General features: G+C 44.1%; 2 protein-coding genes across 7 annotated transcripts in view; one reads left to right on the top strand and one right to left on the bottom strand.

The window, feature by feature from the left end:
* Nucleotides 1–8,490, bottom strand: part of LOC105014314 (LETM1 domain-containing protein LETM2, mitochondrial) — a 16,774-nt gene extending 8,284 nt beyond the window's left edge. The window contains exons 1-3 of one of the 3 annotated variants that reach the window (XM_010876525.3): nucleotides 8,387–8,490; nucleotides 3,007–3,075; nucleotides 1,889–2,396 (exon numbers count right to left, since the gene is read on the bottom strand). In XM_010876525.3, coding sequence (XP_010874827.2) covers nucleotides 1,889–2,396; nucleotides 3,007–3,053 — 555 coding nt within the window. In that variant the 5' untranslated portion in view covers nucleotides 3,054–3,075; nucleotides 8,387–8,490. Of the gene's footprint in view, nucleotides 1–1,888; nucleotides 2,397–3,006; nucleotides 3,076–3,371; nucleotides 3,392–3,823; nucleotides 4,113–8,386 lie in introns of those variants that run through there. The other 2 variants (XM_010876524.5, XM_010876522.4) reach the window with 2 other exon arrangements.
* On the top strand, nucleotides 5,126–27,332 carry nsd3 (nuclear receptor binding SET domain protein 3). 4 transcript variants are annotated; one of them, XM_020052476.3, is made up of 24 exons: nucleotides 5,126–5,471; nucleotides 7,653–8,677; nucleotides 8,981–9,140; nucleotides 9,237–9,391; nucleotides 10,421–11,029; nucleotides 11,142–11,277; nucleotides 12,210–12,310; nucleotides 12,433–12,478; nucleotides 12,927–13,057; nucleotides 13,146–13,271; nucleotides 13,393–13,519; nucleotides 13,686–13,889; nucleotides 14,235–14,414; nucleotides 15,349–15,495; nucleotides 17,827–17,983; nucleotides 19,849–20,051; nucleotides 20,578–20,690; nucleotides 20,785–20,931; nucleotides 21,397–21,519; nucleotides 21,740–21,856; nucleotides 22,221–22,362; nucleotides 22,447–22,553; nucleotides 22,944–23,148; nucleotides 23,301–27,332. In XM_020052476.3, the coding sequence occupies exons 2-24, from the start codon at nucleotides 7,697–7,699 to the stop codon at nucleotides 23,573–23,575; spliced, it is 4,692 nt and encodes a 1,563-aa protein (XP_019908035.2). In that variant the 5' UTR covers nucleotides 5,126–5,471; nucleotides 7,653–7,696; the 3' UTR covers nucleotides 23,576–27,332. The 4 variants fall into 4 exon arrangements, with proteins under 4 accessions (XP_019908035.2, XP_034152146.1, XP_010874853.3 ...); XM_034296255.1 differs by having other exon boundaries at nucleotides 11,139–11,277; nucleotides 15,472–15,495; XM_010876551.4 differs by having other exon boundaries at nucleotides 11,139–11,277.

The following is a 27,332-nucleotide window of genomic DNA, read 5'->3' as shown; positions in this document are numbered from 1 at the left end:
AGGATGTAGCCTTGTCACCATGTATGACATTAACAACTGCATCCCAACTGCCACCATAGTACTTATGCATTGCACTATTCCCAAACAGAGGTCGATAGGGTGCACTAAATAGGGTGTCACGTGGTACAGAACCAAGGTTTCCTCACCCCGCCGTCTACCATATAACTATGATCCAGCCAGACTCTGTAAGGATCAGGTTCAACACAGAAATAGCTCAGCCTACACTTCCAGCATGGACACTCACAACCATGATAAGGGTACCTGAAGGCAAAACGCCGGAGACCATTTAGAGTCAATACAAACCATAACCACATCCACAACTCAGCACCTTCCATCAGCAGTTACATGTAGGTGCATTAGGCTGATCCTCACAGAGTCTAAACACTAGTCGGTCAGAAGGCCAGTGGGACTGGACTAAAGGGCCCCATTACACAACCTTGTTTCCCAAAAAGTTAGGACACTGTGTAAAATGTAAAGAAAAACAGAATGCAATGATGTGCAAATAATTTATACTCTATATTCAATAGAAAATAGTACAAAGACAGCATATCAAATGTTAAAACTGAGAAACTTTGTTTCTTGAAAAATATATGCCCACTTTGAATTTGATGCCAGCAAAACATTTCAAAAACCACTCTTTGAAAGACTGCGGGTAAAAAGTGCAACAATTTAAGAATAACGTTTCTCAGTGTAAAATTGCAAAGAGTATAGGGATCTCATCATCTATGGCACATAATATCATTAAAAGATTCAGAGAATCCAGAGTTCTCTCTGTATACGAGGGACAGAGCTGAAACCCAATATTGGATGGCCATGATCTTCGGGCCCTCAGGCGGCACAGCATTAAAACAGAATTTATTCTGTAGTACTAATCACTGCATGGGCTTCCGAAAACCATTGTCTGTGAACACAGTACGTCTCTGCGTCTACAAAAGCAAGTTAAAACTCAACCATGCGAAGAAAAAACCATAAACAAGATCAAAAACTGCCGCTGCCTTCTCTGGGCCTGAGCTCATTTAAGATGGACTGAGGTGAAGTGTAAAACAGTCCAGTGTTCTGTCAAATCAAAATGTGAAATTCGTTTTGGGAATCATGGACACTGCATCCTCCAGACTAAAGAGGAGAGGCCACCCGGCTTAGCAGCACACAGTTAAAAAAACAGCATTACTGCACATGGCATGGGTCCCCTGCACATTTGTGAAGGCACTTTTAATGCTGAACAGTATATACAGGTTTAAACTGGCCTGCCTGCAGATCAGACCTAGTACCAATTCAAAACATTTGGCACATTATGAAACGAAAAGTACAACAAAGGAGACCCTGACCTGTTGAGCAGCTGAAATCTTATATCAAGCAAGAATGGGAATACAATTCACTTTCAAAACTACAGCAATCAGTCTCCTCAGTTCCCAAAAGCTTACAGAGAATTGTTAAAAGAAGAGGTGATGCAACACAGCGGTAAAAATGCTCCTGTTCCAACAATTCTTTTTAAACATGCCATGGGCCTCAAATTCAAAATAGGCATGTATTATTTTCAAAAACCATAACATTCCTCAATTTAAACATTTAACTTGTCTTTGTGTGACTTTCAATTAAATATAGGGATAAATGCATTGCATTCTGTTTTTATTTGCATTTTACACAGCGTCTCAACTTTTTTGGAAACGGGGTTGTAAAACCTTTACAGTGGCACTTAGAAATGAAATATACAAAGAAGGATACTAGCTTTATCAGACCTAATCTCTCTCCACGTGCACCTCCAGCTCTTTGACTGCCCCACACAGGCTTCTTCAAATGGTCAGCTTACAGCCCGGGTGGGACTGTATCGGACATGGGTGGCTAACGTCCAAAATGATTGTTTTGGTTCATTGTATTCCTCCAGCCTTACCCGTCTCCTCTCTCTGCGTGAGAGAAGTTGTCCATGTAGCAGTCGCCACACCATCCTCCCTGCAATCTTGATATCGATCCCAAGAAGTCTGAAGCCATTGTAGTAGTGTTTCAGCTCCTCCACTATCCTCTGGCCAATAGACTTCTTTACCAACTGACCCGGGGGGTCAGCGGCTGCTACAGTGGTTGTAGAAGAGGGAGCAGGGACTGGAGGCAGGGGGGCAGGATCTGAGAGGGCATTCTTGGGAGTTGCTGGGGGGTCAACCTGGGCTGGAGTATTGGGAGTCTTGGTGTCCTGAAGCCAGACACAGGAGCTGTGCAGAGACCTGGACAGCAGGGAATTGCTGTGGGTTCTGGAGCCGTGGAGCCGGACAGAGTGAGGGTAGCCCATTCTGGAGTGCTTGAGGGAGTGTAGGGGTGACAGGCGGCTTGGAGGGTCCAGTTGGTAGTGGACGTAGGCAGAGGGGAGGGAGCAGCAGCTGTGCCTCTTAGACAGTAGGTAAGACCCCCTTAAGACAGAATAGACAAATGTATTTCAGTGACTGCCTAGTGATGTTAGCCCAATAATTAGACATTTTATTGAAGTAATTGATGGCTAGCAACAGCTCTGTAGTTATGTGCCATGATGTCTTCCGTTACCGTCTACTGTTTAGCTATGCTGTCTACCGCAAAAAATGGCAACACATAGAAATAAGTATGGTTGTGAAGAAATAGAGCTCAGTGGCTTCACTGACAAGTGCCTTAGAAAACATTACATCCAGTTGTATTATTAAAAATATAGGTCAATAATTGGCGCATACGTTCCATTCTATTTTTTGCCTGCAGCAGCATGCTCTCCAGATGTAAGGCAAATTAGCTAGACAAGCAGGTCAGAAACACAGGTGTGTTACAGATCAATTCTGTCTTGTAAGTACAGTCATTCAATACGTGATGGAAGGCTTGGTGAAACTATTCATACCTGATTAGCTTACACAGACTTTCAATTCTTCTTGGAAAGCTAACAGACTGATTTGGCTACCAGGAATCACTGGGGCTACTGCCGGCCTTGTTTTTAGTGCCTGCCTAAATGATTTAGGTTGGTTATTGGTTTCTGATAGAGAATGTGGCCTTGTCGCCCACCTTGATCTTGTTACTGCCAGAAGCACTTGTGGACTGAACACTGCCATTGCACTGGCCGATCGAGGTCTCCTGTAAGGATAAAGAACAATCAGTTAAAACTACATCACCACGTGTTTACTTTCTGCTAATGATGGGTGGCTAGACTCCATCTATTTAATTACCAACCACACTACTTTGCAATAGCTTTACTATGATTTGCATACATATGTGTTGACAGATCAAGAATGACCCAGAAGTACAAAGGGACTTCATTTGTAGACCCATTATTCACATGGAACGTAAACAGAACAAGTCATGACCAATCTACAGTACTAGGATATAAATATTTGGAGTCACCAAAAAATAAAAATATATAGCTACCTTACCTAACTTTATGTAACATTAGCCTATTGGCTGGCTGCATACAGGTCAGTAACTTTACTTCAGTACTTAAAGGTACAGTACAGAGTTCTGTCTGTTTATCTTATCAACTTACTCCCCTTGAAATATGTTTGAAATAAGGGTCCACCTGCGTAGCTAGCTAATCAATCTTGACGTGTTACCGGTGTCAACATCCTGTGCTAGTACTAAAGCTATTGAACACGATAGAGGGAATTGCGAATAACAAAATTCACTACAGACAATCTTTGCTAGCGTTGTTAGCATTCTAGCTATATATTTTTTTTTAGTTAGCATAGCTAGCAAAATAACAAGCGTTCACAGCTCTTGACAGTTCAATAGCGGAATTTCTTAGATATCTTATGACTTGATAGGCTAGTCTAGCAACTTATCAACCATGCAAACAGCTGAAAGGGGAGATCGGATGTTTTCAAGATACCTCGAAAGTCAAAATGTCCTGATTGTCTATGGCTGCGGACAGGGCGTCGCAAGGCTGAGCTAAAAAAGCAAATCTGTATAATCCATTCGCAGTTGTAGGCTGACTGAAGAAAATTGCCGACTGATGACGTGATAATAAACCCATTTACGACGGGTTTATACTATCATTGCTTAGTTAAACGTCGTTTTGAACTCCGCCTATCTAATTTACAGCAAACCACAAGTTAGCTGCATATCTATTACTGCTCAGCTGCTGCACTCACAAAAAAGGTTATTGCTATTCACACACAGGCTTGATTGTTGTTGACGTACAAGATCTGGTGAGTCTGGGCCTGATTGACAGAACTGGTAACCAATCGATTACTTTGTTTTCTCCAGTGGGAACCAGTCAACAGAAGGGAACGAACCACATGCATTTTGTCAGATCTTCTACGCCCATTAAGTTAGCTAAATTGGTATTTAATTGACAAGCAACTTCTCATACAAATGAAATGGCACAGTAAAATATAATGCATCATAAACCATCATTGTGTCATATCACAGTGATGTTCAACTTTTTTATTCCCATAAAACGTGCCATTTCCAGAGTTTCTGTACTAAGCGCTCAATCAATTAAAACACACATTAGAGTAAACAATTTGTAGCCTATTTTATACATGGTCAAGAAAACTTAGTCTGGGCTTCGGTATGTGAAATCTACCAGGGCGACTTTCCTCAAGTACAAATTGCTGTCAGGTTAAGGCCACAAATGATTAAACAGGCAGTCCAATTAAGATATTTTCCCACTAACCAACGAGTCTTTTTACCAATCATATCAGATTTAAAAAAAACATGTTTTGGTCTAAAAAGTCCTAATTAGGCTGCCTGTATTTTGTCAATTTCTTGGTAAGCTAATAGCTTAGTCAATTATGCAATATTCTCTTACGTTTCCATTTTTTTCTTGTTAAATCTTCGGTTGTGTCATTCTACGGAATACTCTACGGAAAAACTCACTTTTATGCCCAAATAAACTTTAATGCCATAACAAGTACCAATCATAGACATCACCATTTATTCTAGGCCTAATGATTTTACATTTTATGATTTAGACAAACGTTTTTCTATTTTGTTTTGAAAGACCTTAACAAAGCTTGTTTAATATACTATATTTTTACTATATTTCACAGCATTTACTTTCATTTTTGTTTTCATTATATGGTTAGACTACATGTATTTATATTGTAAAATGTTCTCCGATGTACGGAACTACATATCCCAACGAGGGCCTGGTTTTATGACCCTCACCAATCGGCAGCTTGTGATTTGGCGCTGAGCGAGACAGACAAGGCCTAAAGCAGGGTGCTTTTGTTACAGCTAGAGCTAGAGGAAGAGGAAGCCAACTGAAAATAAAATACATAAGGGGGCGAAATTTATACATAATTCCCACCTAGATTCCGCAAAAAAGATTAGGCCCCTTTAGGTTCTACAGCATATAGACAAGCCATGGGGACCGAGCAGTGACCGTAAATTGCCCCTACTAATGAATTGCGTTAGGAACGGAGAGGCCTCCACTAATATTTTCCCAAGATTTTTTATTTTCTCTCTCTTTGTAAATTGCTCAGGGAAGCGCGGATATCTGGTGTATGTGTTTAGAATGGGACACGCTGAAGGTATTGACATTTTATTACTACATCTCGCGACTCGGCATCTTTCGTTCTCCGTTCTCTCTTTCGCCTTGATTAACAGCTTGGTGTCATCGCAACATTACGGCAAAAAATGATTCGCAGTGTAAATTTAGGTTATATTCTAATTTTCTTCAAACGAATGAGTGTAATCACAGCAGACAAGTTGATTTAAAGGGGCTTGGCAGCCATATTGGCAACAATGTATAGCTTCGTTTGCCATCGTGTTTCTGGTCGTCCGCATCGTTGTAAAAAAACATTAAACGTGTTAACACTGCGGACGTGTCAAAATCAAAGACCATAATATATATATTTTTTTAAAACAGTTTTTATATTGAGAACTAACATGATATTTGATTTATCAGTAATCCTGAGCTACGCTAGTTAGCCGTGTAGCTAGCCAAACATCGCAGCTGAGCCTTATACAAAACGGCCGCTAATTAAAAATATGTAGTTCAGTCTCTCAGTGAAACAATGTAACAGTATTTCAGTAATGCGCGTAGTTTCCTTTAGTACAATGGCTGGGTGTTATTGTATCAACTCGTCTGTATAAAACTGGGCAGCGTGATCTGAATTACTTCATATTCTCATCCTGCAGATGTAACTGATACGTAGGCCTTTTCGTTATCATGTGTGTTAGATGGTCATGTCAATAAATGCTGTTTAATCTAAATCAAGGTTTATTTGAAACCTATCACATTGGTCGCCTGTTTTGAAAGGAGAAGATTTTTGGATTCAAGGTTATGTTGTGCATGTAACAACGTTATGACACTAAATGTTCAATTTAATGTATTCATGCATTAACACTACTCTACTGCCACCAAGGGCTAGTCTATTTCATGACTGTAATGGTATTGGAGTCATGAAAAGGGCTAATCCAGGGCATGGGAGCATCGTCATCTTGGCGTGTATGCTACCTTGTCAGCCTTTCCAACCCAAAGCAGTTTACATTGCATTGAATCGTGGAGGTTTAGATATTGAACAATCTAATTCATTTAGTTCAATGTATGATTTTACCATCTTTTGGTAGGGGCCACAACAAAGGGATTTTGTGTCACAATCATGATAAATGTTGTGCCCTATGCTATGTGGTCCACAGACAATCCCCATATAGCCTATGATACATTCCTGAGAAGGTCAGATAAGTTACATTTGACATGTCATCCATTTAGCAAACACTCTTATCCAGAGTGAGTTAGTGGAGAAATAGCTATTTTGTGCTTGCTCAATGGCATAACAATGTATTTCACCTTGTCTGCTATGGAATTGGAGCAAGTAACCTTTGGTTACTGGCAAAACACTTACCTAGGCTGCTAACTGCAAAAGCAATTAACAACAACATTGCCTACTACTCTGCATTCCTTATTAGTTGCATAGAGTTTGTTTTCTGGATGTTATTGCTTTTTGAGTGTTGAACATTCTTTGACATGCTGATGGCTCTACACTGCTGTCAATATCTCATTTTAGACATACATTACACAGAGATACTATGCACCATAAGATGTCAATTGCAGCCTAGTTCGGGCATGAGCTGTCATTGGCAGCTTAGCTCACCCAGTGACAGCCTATGGCTGCTTATCTCTCAGTCAGTCAGTGTTTCCTAGAACTGTGTCCTCTGAGGGGTAGGTTCTGTAAGACACCAGAATCTTTAAGATTCTAGCAGTCGCTGGTTTAGGTCTTGTGTTTCGAGGTGTTATAATCTCTCAGTAGGATTGTCTTAATGTATATTTATATCTGAATAATAACATTCTGCCAGTTAAGAATAAAAACTGTTATTACTACTTTATTACATGAATTTAATGAGATGCCAAGCCTAAAAAAATAAAGACAAAAAAAAAGATTTTAGAAAATGATCTGTGAAGTGCGGGGAAGTCTTAGGTAATATTATGGGAAAGACTAGATATTCAAGCGTGTACAACATTGAGATAAACTTTCATCAGAACAGTCACTGGTTTTGGTTACCGTTAGTATAAGATAAAAAGGCAGTGTTGTTTTCTGACTGATATGACTCATTATGTATTCTTAAATAAAAAGATCCACAGTCTGATTGTTGTTTTCATAATCATGAATGAATCATAATAACATTCACTCACTATTTTCTAAAATGTTCCCTAAATGTCATATAAACCCATATCAAGCCCTGTCCTGTGTATCTTTGTCCTCCTCCAGGTCCAGTCAGAGAAACGGACAGTTAAGGATGCAGGAGCACAACAATGGATTTCTCCTTCTCTTTCATGCAAGGGATCATGGGAAATACAATTCAGCAACCCCCTCAACTCATTGACTCAGCCAACATCCGGCAGGAGGGCGCCTACGACACCGGCAGTGATGCGGGCGAGGATGGAGGCCCCTCCTACGACGCTGCTTTGGAGGCAGAGTTCTCCTACCCACCCTCGGCCTCCGAGGACATGCCCCCGGTCTCCAACGGATACCCCCCTGGACTGGGGCTGTATGAGCCCCAGGCCAAGTTCTCCATGTACCCCCAGTTCTCTAATGGCTCAGCCAACGGCTACGGGGCCATCCGGAGCTATGGAGAGCACTGTCTCATGCCTGGGGAGGGAACGGTCCTGAGGGCCCCTGTTCTTCAGGAGAGACCCCCCTCCCCTCTGTCTCCACCTTCACACCACCTACACCCCCATCTACATCACCACCACCATCCTCATCACTACCACCCACACATGCCCCTGCCTTCCCAGCACCATCTCCCCCCGCCGCCCCACCTCATGTCCCATGTGCTTCCCCCTCCACCTCCATTGCTCCTGCCCTCCACCAGCCCTCCGCCATCCCTGCTGGACAGCACCTCGCACCCCCCTCACACCCCCTCTACTACCACTGCTGGTTCCAGCGGGATTTTGAAGAAGACCAGCTCTCCGGAGATCAAGCTGAAGATCATAAAGACGTACCAGGACGGGAGGGAGCAGTTTGAGTCAGCGCTGTGCGGAGACCTGCTGCAGGAGTCCCAGGCCAGCGAGGCCTCGCATACCCACAGCAGACACGAGAGGAAGAAGGAGAAGAGGAAAAAGACTGCCGTGCCACAAGACGAGGAGCAGCCGCTGGTTGACCATGTAGAGCAGGCCAGGGTCTCGGAGGCACACGCCCAGGTCCAGTCTCACACCCCATCACAGGAGCTGTCTGAGGGACAGACGGAGAAGCTCCAGAAGACCCCCATCAAAGCAGAGCCCAAGACAACTAAGGCCAGTGTTGGTTTGCTGTTACTCAGCTGAGCATCTCAACTCCTCATAATCCTAGGGGATGAGTTGATATTTTCAGCTTGGTGCTAATCTGTCCGTTGAGGTCATCCAGTGCAGCAGTGTCAGTACTAAGTACTAGGAGCATATCTCTTTCAGGTTTCAGACATCTGAAAGTCATGTATTTGGGTATTGTTGCCTTTGCTTATCTTTTTCTTTTTAGATCTGTAAGAAATTGTGTTGGAATTGGGCCATGAATCCTGCCATTAAGTGTGTGTGTGTCTGTGTTCTGTCACTTATATATTGTAGGTCCAGAAACAGTTCCCTACAGTGATAACCGGTACAGGCTGCTGTAAGGACCATGAGGTGGGGGACCTGGTGTGGGCTAAGGTTGGGACATACCCCTGGTGGCCTTGTATGGTCTCCTGTGACCCCCAGATGAATGTCCACACACGCATCAACACCCGAGGTAAATAATTTTCAACCGACTTCTCTTCCAGGTATTCCTAAACTTTTAGAGATGCGTTACAATGCCTCTAACTGCTGTTTGCCTGTGTTTCTCCAGGTCACAGAGAGTACCATGTTCAGTTCTTTGGTAGCGTGGCGGAGCGGGCCTGGATCCACGAGAAGAGGGTGGTCACGTACCAGGGAGAACACCAGTTTGATGAGCTGCAGGCCGAGACGCTACGCAAGACCACCAACGCTGCCGAGAGGCACAAGGTAGAAATGGCTATGCCTGGCCAGCTTAAAATATGGACACAAGGCAAATGAATCATCTGAACCATGTTTCAAAGCTTGCACTGTGACAGTTTTTCTAACATGAGATTTATGTAGTAGTTTAGTTTGTAGGTGAATGTAATGGGCAGCGTTGAAGTATTCAAATCCTGGACTGTCTTTTTAATGACCTGCGTTTCGACTGGGACTCCAGTATTGGCCCTATGCTTCTAAAAGGTGGTCTCCTGTCTCTGTGACCAAATACATTGCTGGCATTGTTTTTATGAACTTTGCTAACCTTTACAATTTGTGAAGCAAGAATCCCCACAAACCGATTTTAAAAAATGTTCTGTAATGACAATACTGCTATCTAAGTGATGGCAAACAAAAGATGGCAAACTTCTTTCCTCCATTTACCTGCTTCAGGTTTGTCATCACATCTCCAAACCCCTATAGTGCAGATTAACCCAACTGTTCTTTATTGAATCACCCTCTCTATTCCCTCCTTAAAAGGTTGGTGATGTTGACCATCTCCATGTCCAATAGCTTGTTCGCTAGGAAAGCTGTCCTCCAGGTCCAGTAGGTTTATTAGCTTCACATTGGTTCACTTAAGGAATAGAAATGTCTGCAACTCATTTCTATACATGGGGGTGTAAGCAACTATTATGCTAATAACGCTAAACACTGTGACGTCAGTGGTAATCAAACATCGTGCCCCCCCACCTTCCAATTCTTAGTGACTCCTTATTAGTAGTTGTGGCTAATGTTGTCTAGCTACAGTACTTTCCTCACCATACTGCAGAACAGCGCTGAGCACAGGATGCTGTACCTGGGTACTGGGCCTCTGACACTCACCCCTCTCAATGGATCAACAACTGTATATTGCTGCTACTATACGTCATGGTGACAATGAGTCATTTATCAGATAGGCTGGTTTTGTTTTCCTATTGAACTTAGGTAAATTCACTGACTGGATAAAAGCATCTTCCAAAGATTGTTGAAGTGTAATGTATGTGTTATCTGTGTCTGTGTCAGCTGATGAAGCCCTTCCCCCAGAGAGAGCGTGCTCAGTGGGAGGTGGGCGTTGGCCACGCAGAGGATGCCTTCCTGATGACGCAGCAGGAGCGCATCGACAACTACACCTTCATCTACGTGGACCCTGACCCCAATGCCCCTCCACCCTCCAAGAAGACCCCTGCCAGGGCCGCTGGCCGCAACCAACGCTCTTCCAGCTCAACCAATAAGAAAGATGTAGCGGTGACATCGCCAGAGCGGGTGGAGCCTGCCCGAAGACAACCTCGTAGGCAGTGTAGTGTTCCAAATGCTGACAACCCGGCTGAGCCCCAGACCTCAGAGGGAGAGAAGGACCAATGCGGGGATCCTAGCCAAGCCAGTCCCCCAGCCTGTGAGGCCCTGTCCGAGGCAGGCGGAACCCAGGAGCCCCCTGCTCCGGTACGGGCCTGGAAGACAGCCGCTGCCAGGAAGCTGTTGCCTCTCTCCATTACCATGAAGAAACTTAATGTTGAGATCACCAAGTGTGACCAAATGTGGCCCCTGCTGCAGAGGAAGGTTTTGCCCTCACCCCAGAGGGAGAGGAATGAGGGGGAGGGCCGACAGGCCGACCTGGGATACTGCTCACCTGAGGTGGGGCTCTCTTTGTTTAGACACAAGTTGTTGAAAACGGCGATGAAGATTGTTGTTGGGGCACTAAACCGAAACATGATTCCCGCTAAGTGGAGTTTTTCTTCTCCAGCAGGGCTGTGGTGTTAAAGCAGAACCAGGGCCCGGGGAAGAGGAGGAGGGCGACGAAGGGGAGGAGAGAGAGGAGAGAAGAAGTGACCCGGAAGCAGCACTGCACCCCTCACCACGGTCACAGCACAGCACCCCACCAGGTACATGGAGGGAAATTGTCCTCCAGATGTTCAGCTTGGATGACAGGATGTATTATGTGTTATGACAGAATGAGGATGTATTATGTGTTTATGACAGAATGAGGATGTATTATGTGTTTATGACAGAATGAGGATGTATTATGTGTTTATGACAGAATGAGGATGTATTATGTGTTTATGACAGAATGAGGATGTATTATGTGTTTATGACAGAATGAGGATGTATTATGTGTTATGACTGGATGAGGATGTATTATGTGTTTTGACCGGATGAGGATGTATTATGTATTTTGACCGGATGAGGATGTATTATGTGTTTCGACGGCAATTGAAATACATTTTAGCCATCATAACGACATTAGTTGAATTGTTTTTGAAGAACTGTAAACCGTTGTGGGAAGATAGATTAGCTGTTGTTCACTTTGAAATGGCAGAAATTAAGTGTTCAAGTCTGTCTGTGCCATAGACAATACAATATGTATTCAGGGACATTTGGAATCACCAAAAATGACAGACTTGTGCAAAACTGGTTCAGTGTGAGTTTGACAAGTCATGTCAGTATTTCCCATTTTCTCATTCCAGCTCTAAAAGCTTTGAATGTCATTGAGTTTAATTACATTTCCATTGACTTAAATTCTATATCCTGTGGGGAATAATACAATAGCTATTTAAACTTCCCATTTGATGAGACGATCTTGCAGTTGATGGTTCTCACTCTCTCGTTATTACTATTATTACAACCGTCTTAACCTCCATTAGATGATTGATCACAAGTTTATTTAAAAAAAAAAAAAAAAAAAAAGTGACAATTGCTGCATATCCTCAGGGACAGACGATGTTACCATCTTGTCCCCCAACACGTTCGGCCTTCTGGTGGTAGTGGTTGGGATATGTGAATGTTTCCTACATGAACTTGTCTCCCTTTTGTCTAGGGTCTCTGGAGCGCAAGCAGCAGCGCAGGTCAGTGAGGAGCAGATCAGAGTCCGAGAAGGGCTGTGAGCCGGTCCCCAAGAAGAAGACCAAAAAGGAACAGGTGCCATCCTGCTATTCCAACGTTCTGTTCAGTTCCCAGTGGTCCAAACCTGATGTTCTGTCTCTTTGTTTTCTAAAGGAGGATCACTATACATCAGAGTAACCCTTTCTCTCTCCCTGCAGGCTGAAATGGCTCCTGAAACCACTCTGAGAACAGGCTCACAGAAAGGTAACCCTCCAGCTCTCTTTACATCCTGTCTATATGCTGGCTTTGTTTAAATAGTTTGCTTGTGAAAACAGTCTTGTGTGGGTGTGTTCTTGTCCTATTGCTGATGCTCCTCTCTCAAGCAACTGAAGTACATTTGTGGTTACGTACATTTTACTAATGTACAATACACTTTGAATGAGCCGTTTGAAAGCTGCAGATGATTAAGTGACCATGATGGTAAGATTAGAAAAGTAGACAGGACACCCGTTTAACTTCTCATCCAAAAGACGGCACGCTATGCAGTTCACGCTATGTCCTCGTCACTGTCCTGGGGTGTTTGACCAGCCGAAATGATGCACCCTTCTGGATCTTTAACACTGTTTCCAATCCTAGGACTGACCAGGACTGTCCATGCTTATCTTCAGAGGACAGACAGCAGAGGGTTGCTAACGTGTGTTTGTGTGTTTAGGTGCCAGTGAGATCTCTGATGCCTGTAAGCCTCTGAAGAAACGCAGCAGGGCCTCCACGGATGTAGAGATGGCATCTTCTCAGTACAGAGACACATCGGACTCTGACTCTAGAGGTCTCAATGACCCCCAGGTACAAACAAATACAGACAGAGACACGCGCGCGCGCGCACACACACACCTCAGAGACACACAACCCAGTGATGCTGTATCCTATGCAGAGTCTGTTTGGGAAGAGTTTGGACAGCCCAGCAGCAGCGGATGCCGATGTGTCTGACAGCCAGTCAGTGGACTCCAGTCTGTCCAGGCAGGGAAGCAGCACAGCCAAGAGAGATACGGTCTGCCAGGTACGCCCCTCACTCGTCTTTCTCACTTCCTTCTCTTCTTTCTGATTCTCTCTCTCCCTGCAAACGTTTTCACAAGACGGCAGAATAAACATTTGTTATATTCCACCCCTCCTGTGTGCAGATCTGTGAGGTGTATGGAGAGAGCCTGGTGTCGTGTGAGGGGGACTGCTGTCGGCTGTTCCACCTGGAGTGCCTGGGCCTCACCTCCCTACCTGAGGGCAAGTTCACCTGTCTGGAATGTAGGAACGGTGAGACAGACCATGTCACTTTTAAGGCCCCACCAGACACATCTCTCTGAGCGCTCAATTTGTCATCGCGGTTTCATTCTGTCTGACCTTGAGAGACTTGCCTGCGGGAGGAATGTGTAGGCTGACACTCTCCACTCTCTCACCCCTTTGTTTCTGACCTCCCCAGGCTCTCACTCGTGTTTCAGCTGCAAGGTGGGAGAAGGGGAGGTGGTGCGTTGTTTGGTGGTTGGCTGCGGGCGGTATTACCATGACGACTGCGTGCGTAAGCTCCCTGGCACGGTTGGGGGTGGAACGGGCGGGGGGTTCCGCTGCCCCCAACATACCTGCTCTACCTGTTGCCTGGAGAGAGACTTGCACCAGGCCACCAAAGGTACCGGGAATGGAAAAGGAGCCAATGTGGAGTTATTCATAGATTGTCCGATATTTGGTGTTGCTTGGTTTTGGTCCGCCCCAGCCCTTGCATCCCCCATATCCACGGGCCACCTGAATGGTTTAATGAGCATGAAAGTCAAACCATTTGCCGTGTCCCCATTCTGCTTTCCACCATCGCCTCCAATAGATTTCCAGGCAGTGAAGAATGCCAAGGTGCTGATGTTCTGGTAGCTTATGGTGCCCCGCCAAGACACGGTTTCCTTTTATTATTGTGCTGTCCTGTAGGTGACCGTCTCTTCTCTCTGTCTCTTGCTCTATTCGCTGTCCCTCACCCTGTACCCAGGCCGTATGATGCGTTGTTTGCGCTGCCCGGTGGCGTACCACACGGGGGACAGCTGCGTGGCAGCGGGCAGCGTGGTCCTCACCCACCACATCATCATCTGCAGCAGCCATGGCACGGCCAAGAGGAACGGCCTCCTCTCCTCTCCCATCAACGTCACCTGGTGCTTCCTTTGTGCCCGAGGTAAGACCCGTCTCCCGCCCTTGACCTTCGATTCAGTCACCCCGTCCGTGTTCCACATGGCACCCTATGCCTTCTGTAGTGCGCTACTTTTCCCTGTCCTGTGGTCTCCGCAAGGGGCCTCTGAGCTTCAGCCCACCGGATTAACAGAGTTTGGCTTTGATGCAGAACCGGGGGCAGGGATGCCGCTTCGTCCCGCCCCTGGGACTTCTGGATACAATATGAATGCAGCTGAACCAACTCCTTCTGTTTCTCTCAGGGCGAAGGGTTAGACCTGGGGTCTCCAACCCTTAGTCCAGGGTTAGGAGGTTGTCGTCCCTGGGCTAAGTGCCGTGTGAACACAGTGACGAGAACAAGGCCATATCTAACATTGTGTGGTTGTGTGATGGTGGAAGTCCATTCAGCCTTTGTGATAGTCACATTCTATTCTTCTGTTTGTTAATGTATTTGTAATATTTGTACATTACTGTTGTGTCCTTTTACTACTTACCATTTTGACCTAATATACTGATCAATCTGCTGTTACAGTGCACTTCTCTTACAAGATATACATGCTCTGGATGATTAGATATCCTTGGGATGATTTTGGGGGAGGTTGACTTGAATTAGACAGTGGGCTGATGGATGAGAAGAGGAGAGAGTATGTCCTTTGACCACCAGGCCATATGGCCTGTATATATTTACAGACAGAACTGGCTGGTTACAGAGGTTACTGTGTAGACATGTTGTGGTTCATGTGGTTAGTGTATCAGTCGATCGTTATAACCCTTCTAAGAGAGGTGCACTGTATGTATTCTGATGGGACAACTCTTCCGTTGACTTCTCACTCCTCTGTTTCTCTCTGGTTTCTGTGTTTTAACAGTACGTGTTATTTCTCTCCTGTGAAATCATGGCCACTAGTCTGATCACCCCATCTCTTCCTGTGTGTCTTGTGTAGGACTGTTAGTGCAGGACCTTACTGACACCATATTAAGTTCATATGCCTATAAGTCCCACTACCTTCTGACTGAGTCAAATCGTGCTGAGTTGAAATTACCTATGATTCCCTCTTCTTCGTCAGCTACCAAAAAGAATATTGGGAAAGGTAACAGAACTGTTTTACTCTTCTCTCAATTTTCTCACGTGAGTGTGTGTGTGCGTGTGCGTGTGTTTGTTTCTGTGCGTGTGTTTGTTTGTGTGTGCGCGCGTGTGTTTGTTTCTGTGTGTGCGCGCGTGTGTTTGTTTCTGTGTGTGCGCGCGTGTTTGTTTCTGTGTGTGCGCGTGTGTGTGTGTGGTCTGTTAGCATCTGTTTGAAAGTGTATAGCCTCCTCACATTTGATTTGATGTTCCTCCTTATTGCTTGGTTATGCCTCTGGCTTTGGAACAAATTCTGCTACAATAAATGTTACAGCAGGGCTTAAAATAACCTATCTGGGACCCCACATGCAAAGGGCCCCGGGGGAGACTAACCAGATTAGAATTATTATTATTATTTAAAAAGTTTTGTAGGGCCTTAATGCTTGATTCTGTCATAGGTTACTCAATAAAATGGTCACATTAGCTGAGAGAAAGGCTAGTGTCTGGTGGCACCAAACATTGACTGAACTATATGGAATCATTTGTAATCTACACCTTTACCTATAATAACGAGGCATGTCCTACCTACTTCCAGGTAGCCTTGCCAAAGTCTGACCATAGAAAAAAGGGAATTGTTTTTTTAGAAACACTACCCCTTTAGTTCTCTTGGTTTTCAAATCAGCTTTCTTTCAGGAACCTATGGCACAATTCTTGTCATGTTAATGATTTTCTAGAGGTTTTATCTCTAATCTTTATTTATTTATTTTGTTAAATATTTTTTTAATTCTCTGTAATTTGAAACTGCTGGTTTGTGTGGAGCTTGTTAGAACAGTGTTTTCCCACAACTTAATGTTTTTTGGGACATTTGCTCGTATTGCTGTGTTTTTGTTGTTGAGTGAAACATTCTGATCTAAATACTACATAGCCTAAATCTATGTCACAGAAAAAAGTTACCAGCTGATAATGTGCAAAGCTAATCTTTGTGAAGCTATCAATTGTGACACTCATCTCCAAATACACAACACAACTTTTTTATAGACGCAGCCTACAAAACACTAACATCAAATGATTTTGTGATCAGAATTTAGAAAGTGTGATAAAAGGAGTCTGGTTATTTTCACTAGTTTCTATTTCTAGGTTTAGGCCTTGAAGCTTGTTGCTTCTAGTGTCACACAGGGTTATGTTATGCCCTGTCTGTCAGTTTGAGTGGGGGCTTGTAGCTTCTAGTGTCACACAGGGTTACGTTATGCCCTGTCTGTTTGTTAAGTGGGGGGGCTTGTTGCTTCTGGACAAACAACTTCTCTGCTTCAGAACTTTGAGTGCATCTATCTGAAAGTCTATAACTAATAATGTTATTTTGCTTACTGCTAAGATCTGTTTTTGAATGAAAATATTTGTCATTTCTATGCAACCCTGACTGTGCTGCGGATGGCCTTTACCTTGATAGGAATCTCTTGTCTTGTTTTGCTTAATCATGCAAATAAATAATGACTAAATCAGGCTTATAAATTATAATATTTCTCACAAGATCAATCAATGAATACCAGTCAATAAAAAATTGAAATCTTTGATTAAAGGTCTGACAATCTTTCATCTGGTTTGAATAAAATGGTATGTTAATTAGTCATTTAAAAACCACCTTCTACTGAACCTGTCCATCAAGACCATCTGTGGTACAGTGGTGCAGAGAAATGGAAAAGCCCTCTTTACAAGCAGGAGTGCATGGCAGCTTTGTGCCGCTTTGGAACTCTTTTCTTTTTTTTTTCTTTTTTTGGTGTTTGTGTGTGTGGTTGTTTATTTGCTGATTATTACTTTCTCTGTGCTATTGCATGTGCGGTGATTGTACAAGGGGCCTTGTACTCTAAACCTGCCTGTCAGACATTCCATTGCACGATCAGTGTTGGGCTGCTGAGGTAAAAGTAGCGGAGAACAGCTGCTAAATCAAGGTTCCGCTCATGGTGTCCTCAGCAGCAGCAGCACTGTTCTTTAGCGTTTTCTTTTGTTACAAATTATTCCATCATTTTGAACCTTAAGAGAAAGGTGGTGTCAGGCTGGCTCATAATTGTCCAGTCAAAACAGAATTTTCATCCTTAAACAAAGCCTTTAAAAAGGAGAGCTGCCGATGGGATAAGAGCGGCCTAGCTCTCTGGTTCTGTAGGTGGTATTGCCTACACTGGGCAGTGCTTTGCAGATAATGTCAGGTGAAAGGTGTGAATGGCTGGCATGCTTAAAGGTGTGGTTTAGAGTCTAGTGCCCCGGGTGGTCTCTCACTCTGGTAGTTTGTTTAACCCTTTCATGCTTGTTTTATGTTTTGTCTCTCTCTCTCCACGCACACGCACGCACATGCGCGCACACGCAGGAGGAAAGTTGCTGTGCTGTGAGTCGTGCCCGGCGTCGTTCCACCCCGAGTGTTTGGAGATGGAAATCCCAGAGGGGGCGTGGTCGTGCAGGGAGTGCAGGGCAGGAAGGAAACCCCACTACAAACAGATAGTCTGGGTCAAACTAGGAAACTACAGGTAAGAAGCATGGCTATATACAGACAATATGTTGTGGGGGTTATGACAAAGGGTATAGGAAACAGAAAAGAATGGTCACAATATGCTGTCCATAATTTTGTGGATGAAAGCATTTGGAAGCACAACACACTTTAATGATATGTGAAATTCTACATGTAAGATGAAATTGGAGCTATAGTCTGTTAAAAACTTTTTTTATACCGGTTCATGAAATATTTGTACTAATAGTTAAGTTATGTTTAAATGTATGAAGGAACATCAAGCAACCATCTATCGTATCTGTAAGATAAATATCAATCTAATCTAACCTAGAAGATCAGGAGCCTCAATCATGTGAGGCTACTTCCACAATCATCTGTTTTGGTGATTAATTAGGAAAAAGAAACATCTCAAGGCTGAAAGTAGCTCCTAACTTACTGATTATGGAGTAACTCTTAAAAAAATGGGCATGTCAGTCCTAACTTTAGAACTCCTACATTTTCGGGTATTTCTCAAGGCGTTTTAACGCTAAAACCAGCTCCTAAATTTGTGGAAAATTCGGGGTGGTCAAGATGGACTCCTAAGTCACTACGACCAAATCACAATCAATTCTAGAAGGCCTGCTGCCGGCAATCCGCCTTGTAATCAGGTCGACCTTTTAGAAACATTTAATGATACTGACCTTTAAAAAATGGATCTCCTGGGTGTTATGATCTCCTGGGTGTTATGATCTCCTGGGTGTTATGATCTCCTGGGGGTTATGATCTCCTGGGGGTTATGATCTCCTGGGGGTTATGATCTCCTGGGGGTTATGATCTCCTGGGGGTTATGATCTCCTGGGGGTTATGATCTCCTGGGGGTTATGATCTCCTGGGGGTTATGATCGCCTGGGGGTTATGATCGCCTGGGGGTTATGATCGCCTGGGGGTTATGATCTCCTGGGTGTTATGATCTCCTGGGGGTTATGATCGCCTGGGGGTTATGATCGCCTGGGTGTTATGATCATGGCAGACTTTGTCAGGGATGCAGTCACTTCACCAACAAACAGAAACAACCCAATAACATCAGAGATCGAGGTTGTGATAACTCCACGCTACTTGGCCACAGGGAAAATGCAGTTTGCAGCGCAGGCGAACTACATTTATCTCAGTAGAATAGACACTAAACCACTGTAGAATATTACATCAAACAATAAATGCCTTCCCCAGACCCCATATTGTGTAACAAATCATTCGGTTTCCACTTGATGTTCGCCAACTACAAAGAAACAAAGCTGACTTCATGGCCATAGCTCAACCACCCGATCTAGTTGGTGCTGGGACATATAACTGCATGAATTATTGCACCATCAAAAGATTAATGTGCATTTCTTTACGAGCTGCCAGACATGTAAGAGGCCGCCAATTAGCTGAACATATCTTGACTAGTCAGTATATCATTCTTCGTTTCATGTTTAATCAGTAACACTTGGCCTACATTATAATTGTAATATCTTTATTTCAGTACGGCAACATGACACATCATTCCACAGTATTGCTATGATGAATTCACTGTCAGAGACCCCTCCCCTATTAGCCAATCACTGTGGGCGTAGTAAGTAAGCTTGTTAGTGGAACACGACATCATCCATAGCAACAGGGTCAACCCCACCCTTTCTCTTAGCTTAAAACCTCTCCCCTTTCCAAAAGTTTGTCTTGGCGGCTTTGTGAACAGATTTTAAGAGATCTTTGTGAATGGACTGAGAGATCCGCCAACTAAAACCAGTGGTCTTATGCTCCTGCCATAGGCTTTAATTAAAGTTTGGCTTGGTTCAACAGACACTGCAGGAAAATTAATGTATAGTTGAATCTTCTTGACTGATAGTGTTTTTTCTCTCCTCAATAAAGGTGGTGGCCAGCTGAGATATGTAACCCTCGTCTGGTGCCTCCCAACATCCAGACACTCCGCCACGACATTGGAGACTTCCCTGTCTTCTTCTTTGGTTCCCATGACTACTACTGGATCAACCAGGGTCGTGTGTTCCCCTACATGGAGAATGACAAGACCCCTGTCACAGGCCAGGTTAACATCAACAAGACCTTCAAGAAAGGTAAGGCCAGCTGAAGTGCAGTTCTGAGCTACACTGGATTGACAATCATTCAGGGAAACTTTGAAATGGTTCATTGTAGAGGTTCACAATTGATGGTTCGCAGGCAATATTCTTATTTTGGTCCCTGACAGTATAAGCTGTGTTTTTCTTTCTGAAGTGGAAATAGGGGATTATTGTAATTTTTCTATAGAAGTCCTTCACATAACCAGAAATGTAGCTGCGTGTTTATGAAGTCTTGTTCCCAAGTTTCCCCACATTAAATTAGACATGTGACTGTGTCAATGTTATCACGTTTTTTTTTGTGTGTGAGTTAGTTGTAGCATACATTTCTGTGTGTGCATTAGTTGCAGCGTACATATTGCGTTTTATATCAGCTTTCCAGGCACCCAACCCTCCAGATGTACCCGTGGCTGAATCTAGTTTCCAAATCGTGGTTTATTGGGTGTTTGGTGATATTATAGCCCCTTGGCCTGATGTGTAAGAGACTGACAGAGTGATTCCACACCTGTTTGTGATTCCTCCTCAGCTCTGGAGGAGGCTGCCAGGAGGTTCCACGAGCTCAAGGCGCAGAGGGAGAGCAGAGAGGCCCTGGAGCAGGAACGTAACTCACGCAAACCGCCGCCTTACAAGTTCATCAAGGTATGGCACCGGGTCAATCCAAGACCATGCCTTCAGATGTCCTCTCTGTGTCTAGTCTTGCTGTGTCCTCGCTGACTCTTGGTCCGTCCCTCAGTCCAACAAGCCGGTGGGGAAGGTGCAGGTGCACGTAGCTGACCTGTCTGAAATCCCAAGATGCAACTGCAAGCCCACAGACGAACACCCCTGTAGCCTGGACTCCCAGTGTCTCAATCGCATGCTGCAGTACGAGTGTCACCCACAGGTCGGTTGGTGGGTGGGTCGGTGTGTGGCTGGGTGGGTGTATGGGTGGGTGGGAGTGGATGGCTGTATGGGTGTTTGGGGGTGTTTGGGGGTGGTAGTGGGTGGTAGTGTTAGATCAATATTTTTTTTAAAGGCCTATACAGATATTTTTGAGTTAGTGACCAATAACCAATTTTATATGCCTATATTCCCCATCTTTAAATTTGGAGAAATTGTACAGCATGAGAATTCCACATACAACACAGACACAAAACTGACTTTAAATTAGTCCTTTTTTTTTGGCACCATCGGGGAATTTTGATTAACTACATTAATGGGATAATCAGCTTGGCCGATATCCAAGGGCCGGTGACTGCAAAGTTTGTAAAAGGCAAAAATCGGCGCAGATAATCTGTCACTAGTCTGTGGGGGGCTGTGGGCATGAACATGCGGTAAGCTGAGGTTGACTCCCCCACCTGTCCTATAGGTGTGTCCTGCCGGCGATCGATGTGAGAACCAATGCTTCTCGAAGCGTCTGTACTCTGAGACAGAGGTTATCAAGACAGAAGGTTGTGGCTGGGGCCTCAAGACCAACCAGGCGCTCAGGAAGGTGAGTGTGGGCCAGTGGGGGTGGATGTGCCGTGGCTCCAGGTCTATTTCCAACCTTAGCCTGGAGTCTTTAGGCTTTCTCTGTCATGGATTGTCATTAGCAAGGTTGTAAAGGCTCCGCTAAGTCCTATGAGGGAACAGTCTGTGTTGTCTAAATCAGAGATTATATTTCAGTCTTACATGTGCCTTACTGCATGTCTGGTGTCCTCTGTTCTTGACAGGGAGATTTTGTGACGGAGTATGTGGGCGAGGTGATCGACTCAGAGGAGTGCCAGCAGCGAATCAAGCGAGCTCACGAGAACCGGGTGACCAACTTCTACATGCTCACCCTCACTAAGGTACTGACGTTTAGGTTATGTCCCAGAACTCTGGACTGGTGGCTTTGACACCTCCACGTCATGACCAGCCATGTCTATGTGCAATGGTCTAAAGGTCAAACACCAGGGCCGTGAACAGGACATTGCCCTGTCGGGTGCTCTCTTTTGGATGGGACAGGAACGGCTGTGGTCACGACAGATCCCATAGTACTGATCATAAGAGTAGGGTGTTAACCCGGATGTACTGTCTAAATTTCCATTCCGGCCCTCACGCCATCAGTCCGGCCCTTATGGCCACCTGATCCATCCAGCTTCCAGTTGGCTCATTCCGCTTCTCCGTGCAGCCAGGAACATTTGTAATATATTATTTGTGTGTGTTCGCTAGGACCGGGTGATAGACGCTGGGCCAAAAGGGAATTCCTCACGCTTCATTAATCACAGCTGCAGCCCCAACTGTGAGACGCAGAAATGGACGGTCAACGGAGATGTTCGCATAGGGCTGTTCACCCTGTGTGACATAGACGCTGGTGAGGAGAGCGGCGCCCACCCATTCCGTCTCATTGGTTGATTGGGCTGTCTGACCCGTCTGACCCGTCTGCTCTCTACCGCAGGCACCGAGTTGACGTTTAACTATAACCTGGACTTGGTGGGGAACCGGAGGTCGTCGTGTCACTGTGGAGCTGAGAACTGCTCTGGCTTCCTGGGGGTGCGGCCTACGGTATGAGACATGCCCACATTGTCTTATTATAAGCAAAAGATTGATCGCTGACTTTTTCAGCAGTGTTGAACCCTTCTGTGTATACACAGTAATAATTAGTTGATAATTTTGCCTGATTTAGGCAGATTTGAAAGGTGGGACAGACATGGTTGGGGAGTAGTTAGTGTGAAGGGTTGAGACGGGGATTGAACCGGGCACGTCGGGATGCGTACATGACCTGGTTATATGCCTGGAGAACCAGACCGCTGAACCTGCATGAGCAGAACCCATCTGTCCATGGCTTTCCTGCAACTAGACATGAACCAAACAGTCCTGAACCCTGGTGTTTTAACATGAAACCAGCCCCTTCCTGAGTGCAGGGATTGTGACTCTGTTCTGTCTCCCCCCCAGAGCGCTGTGGTGATGGAAAAGGAGGAGAAGGCGAGGAACGCCAAGCTGAAGCCTAAAAAGCGTAAGCTGCGACCAGAGGGGAAACACACACACGAGTACTTCTGCTTCTGGTGTGGAGAGGCCGGGGAGCTGGTCATGTGTGACAAGAAAGACTGTCCTAAATCATACCACCTGCTGTGTCTCAACCTCACCAAACCTCCATACGGTACGCCAGTGCCCAGGACAGGGCTTACTAGAGCAACTGTGGTCTAACTGGAAAAGTTCATCAGGGTTAAGATTAGGTTTTTGGCATTAAGGTTAGAGGTTAGAAACAATTAGATTTTTATCAGTAACCGTGTGTGTCTGTGTGTGTTTTAGGCCGTTGGGAGTGCCCATGGCATGACTGCAGTGTGTGTGGTGTCCCCGCCTCTGCCCAATGTGACTTCTGCCCTCGCTCATTCTGCCGGGGTCACGAGGCGGGGTCTCTCACCCCCTCGACCCTGGAGGGTCGGCTCTGCTGCTCCAACCACGACCCCCTCAGCCCTTTGGGTCCCAGCGCCCACCCCCCACGCACTCAAACCCCGGGCACAGTCAGCGTCAAGGAAGAGCCAGAGGACCCCGAGGAGGAGCATGGCCAGCTGGACAGAGAGTAAAGCGGTCTCCAACAGCGCCCTGTTCCCTATCTAGTGCCATAGAAATAGAGCCCTATGGCTATGGGGAAGAGGGTGCGATTAGAGATGTGCCCTCAGGTGAGAGTAACCAGAACTGCAGCCGCCAGTTGGACTGGACAGACAGACAGAGACTGACAGGCGCAGACTTGGTGTGAGCAGTTCAGAGCTCCTCTGTGTCTGCTGATGGCACAAGTGGAGGAGGGGCCAAGGGGAGGTGGAGATCTGTGCCCGTAGGCCTGCCTTTCTCTCTGGCCACTGGCATCAACCCCAAAATGCCTAGTGTTTGTTTCACCACTTCCGTGGGATTCTGTCATTGCCACACACGTGGAATCTCAGCGTTAGTGTTCTTGGTGACTGGCACTTTGAAGAATTCACTGAGGTGGTTGGAGAGGAGGCGGAAACCTTACTCCATCATGCTGCTTTTCTCTTTGTTTACTTCCTGTGAGCTGGGGTTGCTAGGGGCCCATTGCCAGGGGCCAGGTGCCACTTCACATCCCAGAAGGCTTTGCTGTGTGTTGGTAAGCCAGCAGAGCCGGTCCACATCACTCCATTCATCATCCACCATACCCCTGTTCAGCTCTCCATTCACAACAAGAGGAAAACAGATTTGTGCAATTTTCAGGATCACACTACATTCCGACTTTCCTTATACCTGTTTTTGATATACTTATGCCTATAGACGAATATACATATATATATATATATATCTATGTTTGTTAATGTTTACAGACAGATTCTCTTCATCTTGATGAGTGCTGTATTGTTTCTGTTTAGGTGTTTAGCATTGCGCAGATCTTGTGAATATAGTCCTTCTAATCAGGTGAAGTATTATGGCATATAGTGTAATGTTATGACATCACATTACATTTCTGTTCCATTGGTCAGTTCCCCTGGGCCCTGTCTCCATTGTGTACATAATTGGCTCATGTTGTAAACCTTAGGAGAAAGGGAGGGTCTGTGTTGACAGCCCGTTCACCCTTTTTAAACATACAACGGAAATCCATTCATTAAAACCGAGAGGACAAGCGGCATCGGCCCTGGTGATTATTTACTTCTAGGAGTTGGTGGTACACTTCAGTTGATCAGTAAACAGAGTGCTAAGCTGGTTGTACTGCAGCCAGGCAAGAGGGTCTGTTTGTAATACATTGACCTGATAAATACACAGTTGGCTTGTCATCGGCCTTGTGTGCAGTAATGTAAGTTGTGGACCGTACCACAGCCATATATTTGGATTAACGTGAAGATATGGCTTTCTACTGTGCATAGAATTGTCATGTTAAAATGGTTCTCAAAGCACTTTCAAAGGTTATTGCTACATACTTTAGGTAGGTCATACCATGGGTACATGTACTGTATATAATAGACCATATGACATTGTACATGCTTGAAACGGATACCGATTTTCTGTAGTAATGTAGGAATTGTAACTTCTGCTCTAGGTCCAACAACATTATCCAAATATCTTTGTGAGATTGAAAACGTTCTGACAAGAGTTACTGCCGATGATACTTTCTGTTCTTTACCTTAGTAGAAAGACTACCGTCCTCATCGTCATTCAAGGTGTGAAGTACATCCAGTATTTTCAGTAGTGGGTATTTATTGTCACATTTGGTATGACTGTGCATCTTCACTCATTGATTTTTTTTTTTATCAACAAAGTTATACATTACTTCAGTATCATATAAAGATAACATACATGTATCTGTACAGTGTTTTTAAACTCATTCTCCTAACAGATTTTTGTAATTATATTACACCTTTTTATACTAGTTGATTTATCTATCAAAAACACCTATTGGAAAATTGCTTTCTCCCAAAGTGTTAAGTAACATTGAATATAAAACAGTAGGGAGCTTTACATTCCACTATGTTTGATAACAGCTGCTACTCATCAGCCAGGCTGGTTGTGTTGTGACTCACTGTACTAATGTTAAAGCAGTTAAAACCAAGTGAACATTGTGATGTGAAGTAACCGAATGCTTTATTCAGCCTGAACTCACATTGTCATATTGAAACTAGACCATTAATCTGCTTACCTTGGCTGAGCCTGTGCTTTTTCCTTTCTGGTACGTTACTGAGTCATTATATTATTATGTATCCATGCCCTTAAAACGGTTGCTCATCCAAAAATGCAAGTTTGTCAAACATTTCCATACCTCAGTTATCAAGTGTCAAGCTGTGTCTGCATTCAGTCTGTCTTAACAAAAATAGAATTAGATGGCATCAATATATTATAGGTGTTTGGAATTGAGACGACCTAATGCATATAGCAGGTTTAATTTAATGGAATATTGACTCTGTTGTTCTGAAATTTGCCAAATTATTCAATTTTCTGTAGATGGGTGTTTGATTTAGATAATTTCAGTACTTATTCTTGTTAAGTACTGAGAATTTCAGTACTTAAGTTACTTTGTCAAATTCTTAACAACCATTTAAAACTTGAATTTTCTTTCTTTTTATTAATATTTTTTTTATTTATTTAATGTTTTGTACTACAGACCAATATTCAAACTTGAGTATTTTGCTCATAACTAATATGACATGGTATATACTGGTCATAGATATTAGGCCTATTCATTTTGAGCCAATCTCAGAACCTCTGAATGTCATGTTTTTAAAGGTTTTGCTAGTTTCTAAGCCTTCTCTAACTTCAAATGAGTGACCATTATAAAGTGGACCACTGTATGCTTACCCCAACACACAAGCAATTTTTGCAGAACTGTAAACAATGCATCAAGATTGTCGATGCTGGAACTTCCATTCGGAACGGAAGGCGGGTCTGGTAGTTGGGGACATCTTTTGTATACATTTTTAAAGCTACTTAGTTATGGTAGAAACAACCACACTTATTTCATTGTGTTCTGTTTATATCCGTTATTGCTATCGCACAGAGATTATCCTGGCAACACAGAGGCCTTTATTTTCCAGGCCAACCCAAAAGCCTTTATTTTCCAGGCCAACCCGAAAGCCTTTATTTTCCAGGCCAAATCAAAAGCCTTTATTATCCAGGCCAACCCGAAAGCCTTTATTCTAATTTTGCCCCTATTTTTTTGAACATTTTGCCAGTAGGGTTGAAACACAACGATCTGCCTATACAATGACAATAAAATCGGAGTTGTGTAACAGGTCGTCATTCTGTTTGGCACCGACATTCTAATTTTAAACCATTTTGTAGTTGCCATACTTTAGTAACAACAGCACGTCGGTTTTCACTGAAGACCACATTATGTTAAACAGTAGGATTACGAAGACTGTGTTATTAGTATTGTCTTCTAACCCAGACATTTTGTGCAATATTATTTATTTATGTCATTGCGTGTGATTGACACTCTCCCATACATTAGGAAAACCAATAATTCTGAGAAACTAGTTTCACCAGTCAAGTAGGGAATCTGAGCTGGGGTTTCCGCTGGGTTCTATCTATCTCGATGTTGCTTTAATGAAAAAGGGGATGAACACAGTTACCATATTGTTTTACTGTTCAGCAGTCTTATTGCATCATGTTAAAATACTTGTACATAGATTGCATTCAACTTGCATAAGTTCATGTTACTGTGGCGTGCTATTGCCTGTAAAATTCCGCTTCTAAATATGTGTGTGACTGTGAGGATGACACTTTTGTACATGACTGTCTTTTTATTTGAAACTATCGATTCTGTCTTTTTCATTCTAAATGAGGTTGAGGGTGGAGTTCAGACATGCCTGAAGTTTGACTTAAATAAAGCTGTACTGTGTCTCA

The sequence above is a fragment of the Esox lucius genome, chromosome 13 (genome assembly GCF_011004845.1).
Source record: "Esox lucius isolate fEsoLuc1 chromosome 13, fEsoLuc1.pri, whole genome shotgun sequence".
Classification (NCBI taxonomy): Eukaryota; Metazoa; Chordata; class Actinopteri; order Esociformes; family Esocidae; genus Esox; species Esox lucius.
The sequence above is the reverse complement of the archived record's forward strand: the minus strand, read 5'-3'. Positions and strand labels throughout refer to the sequence as shown.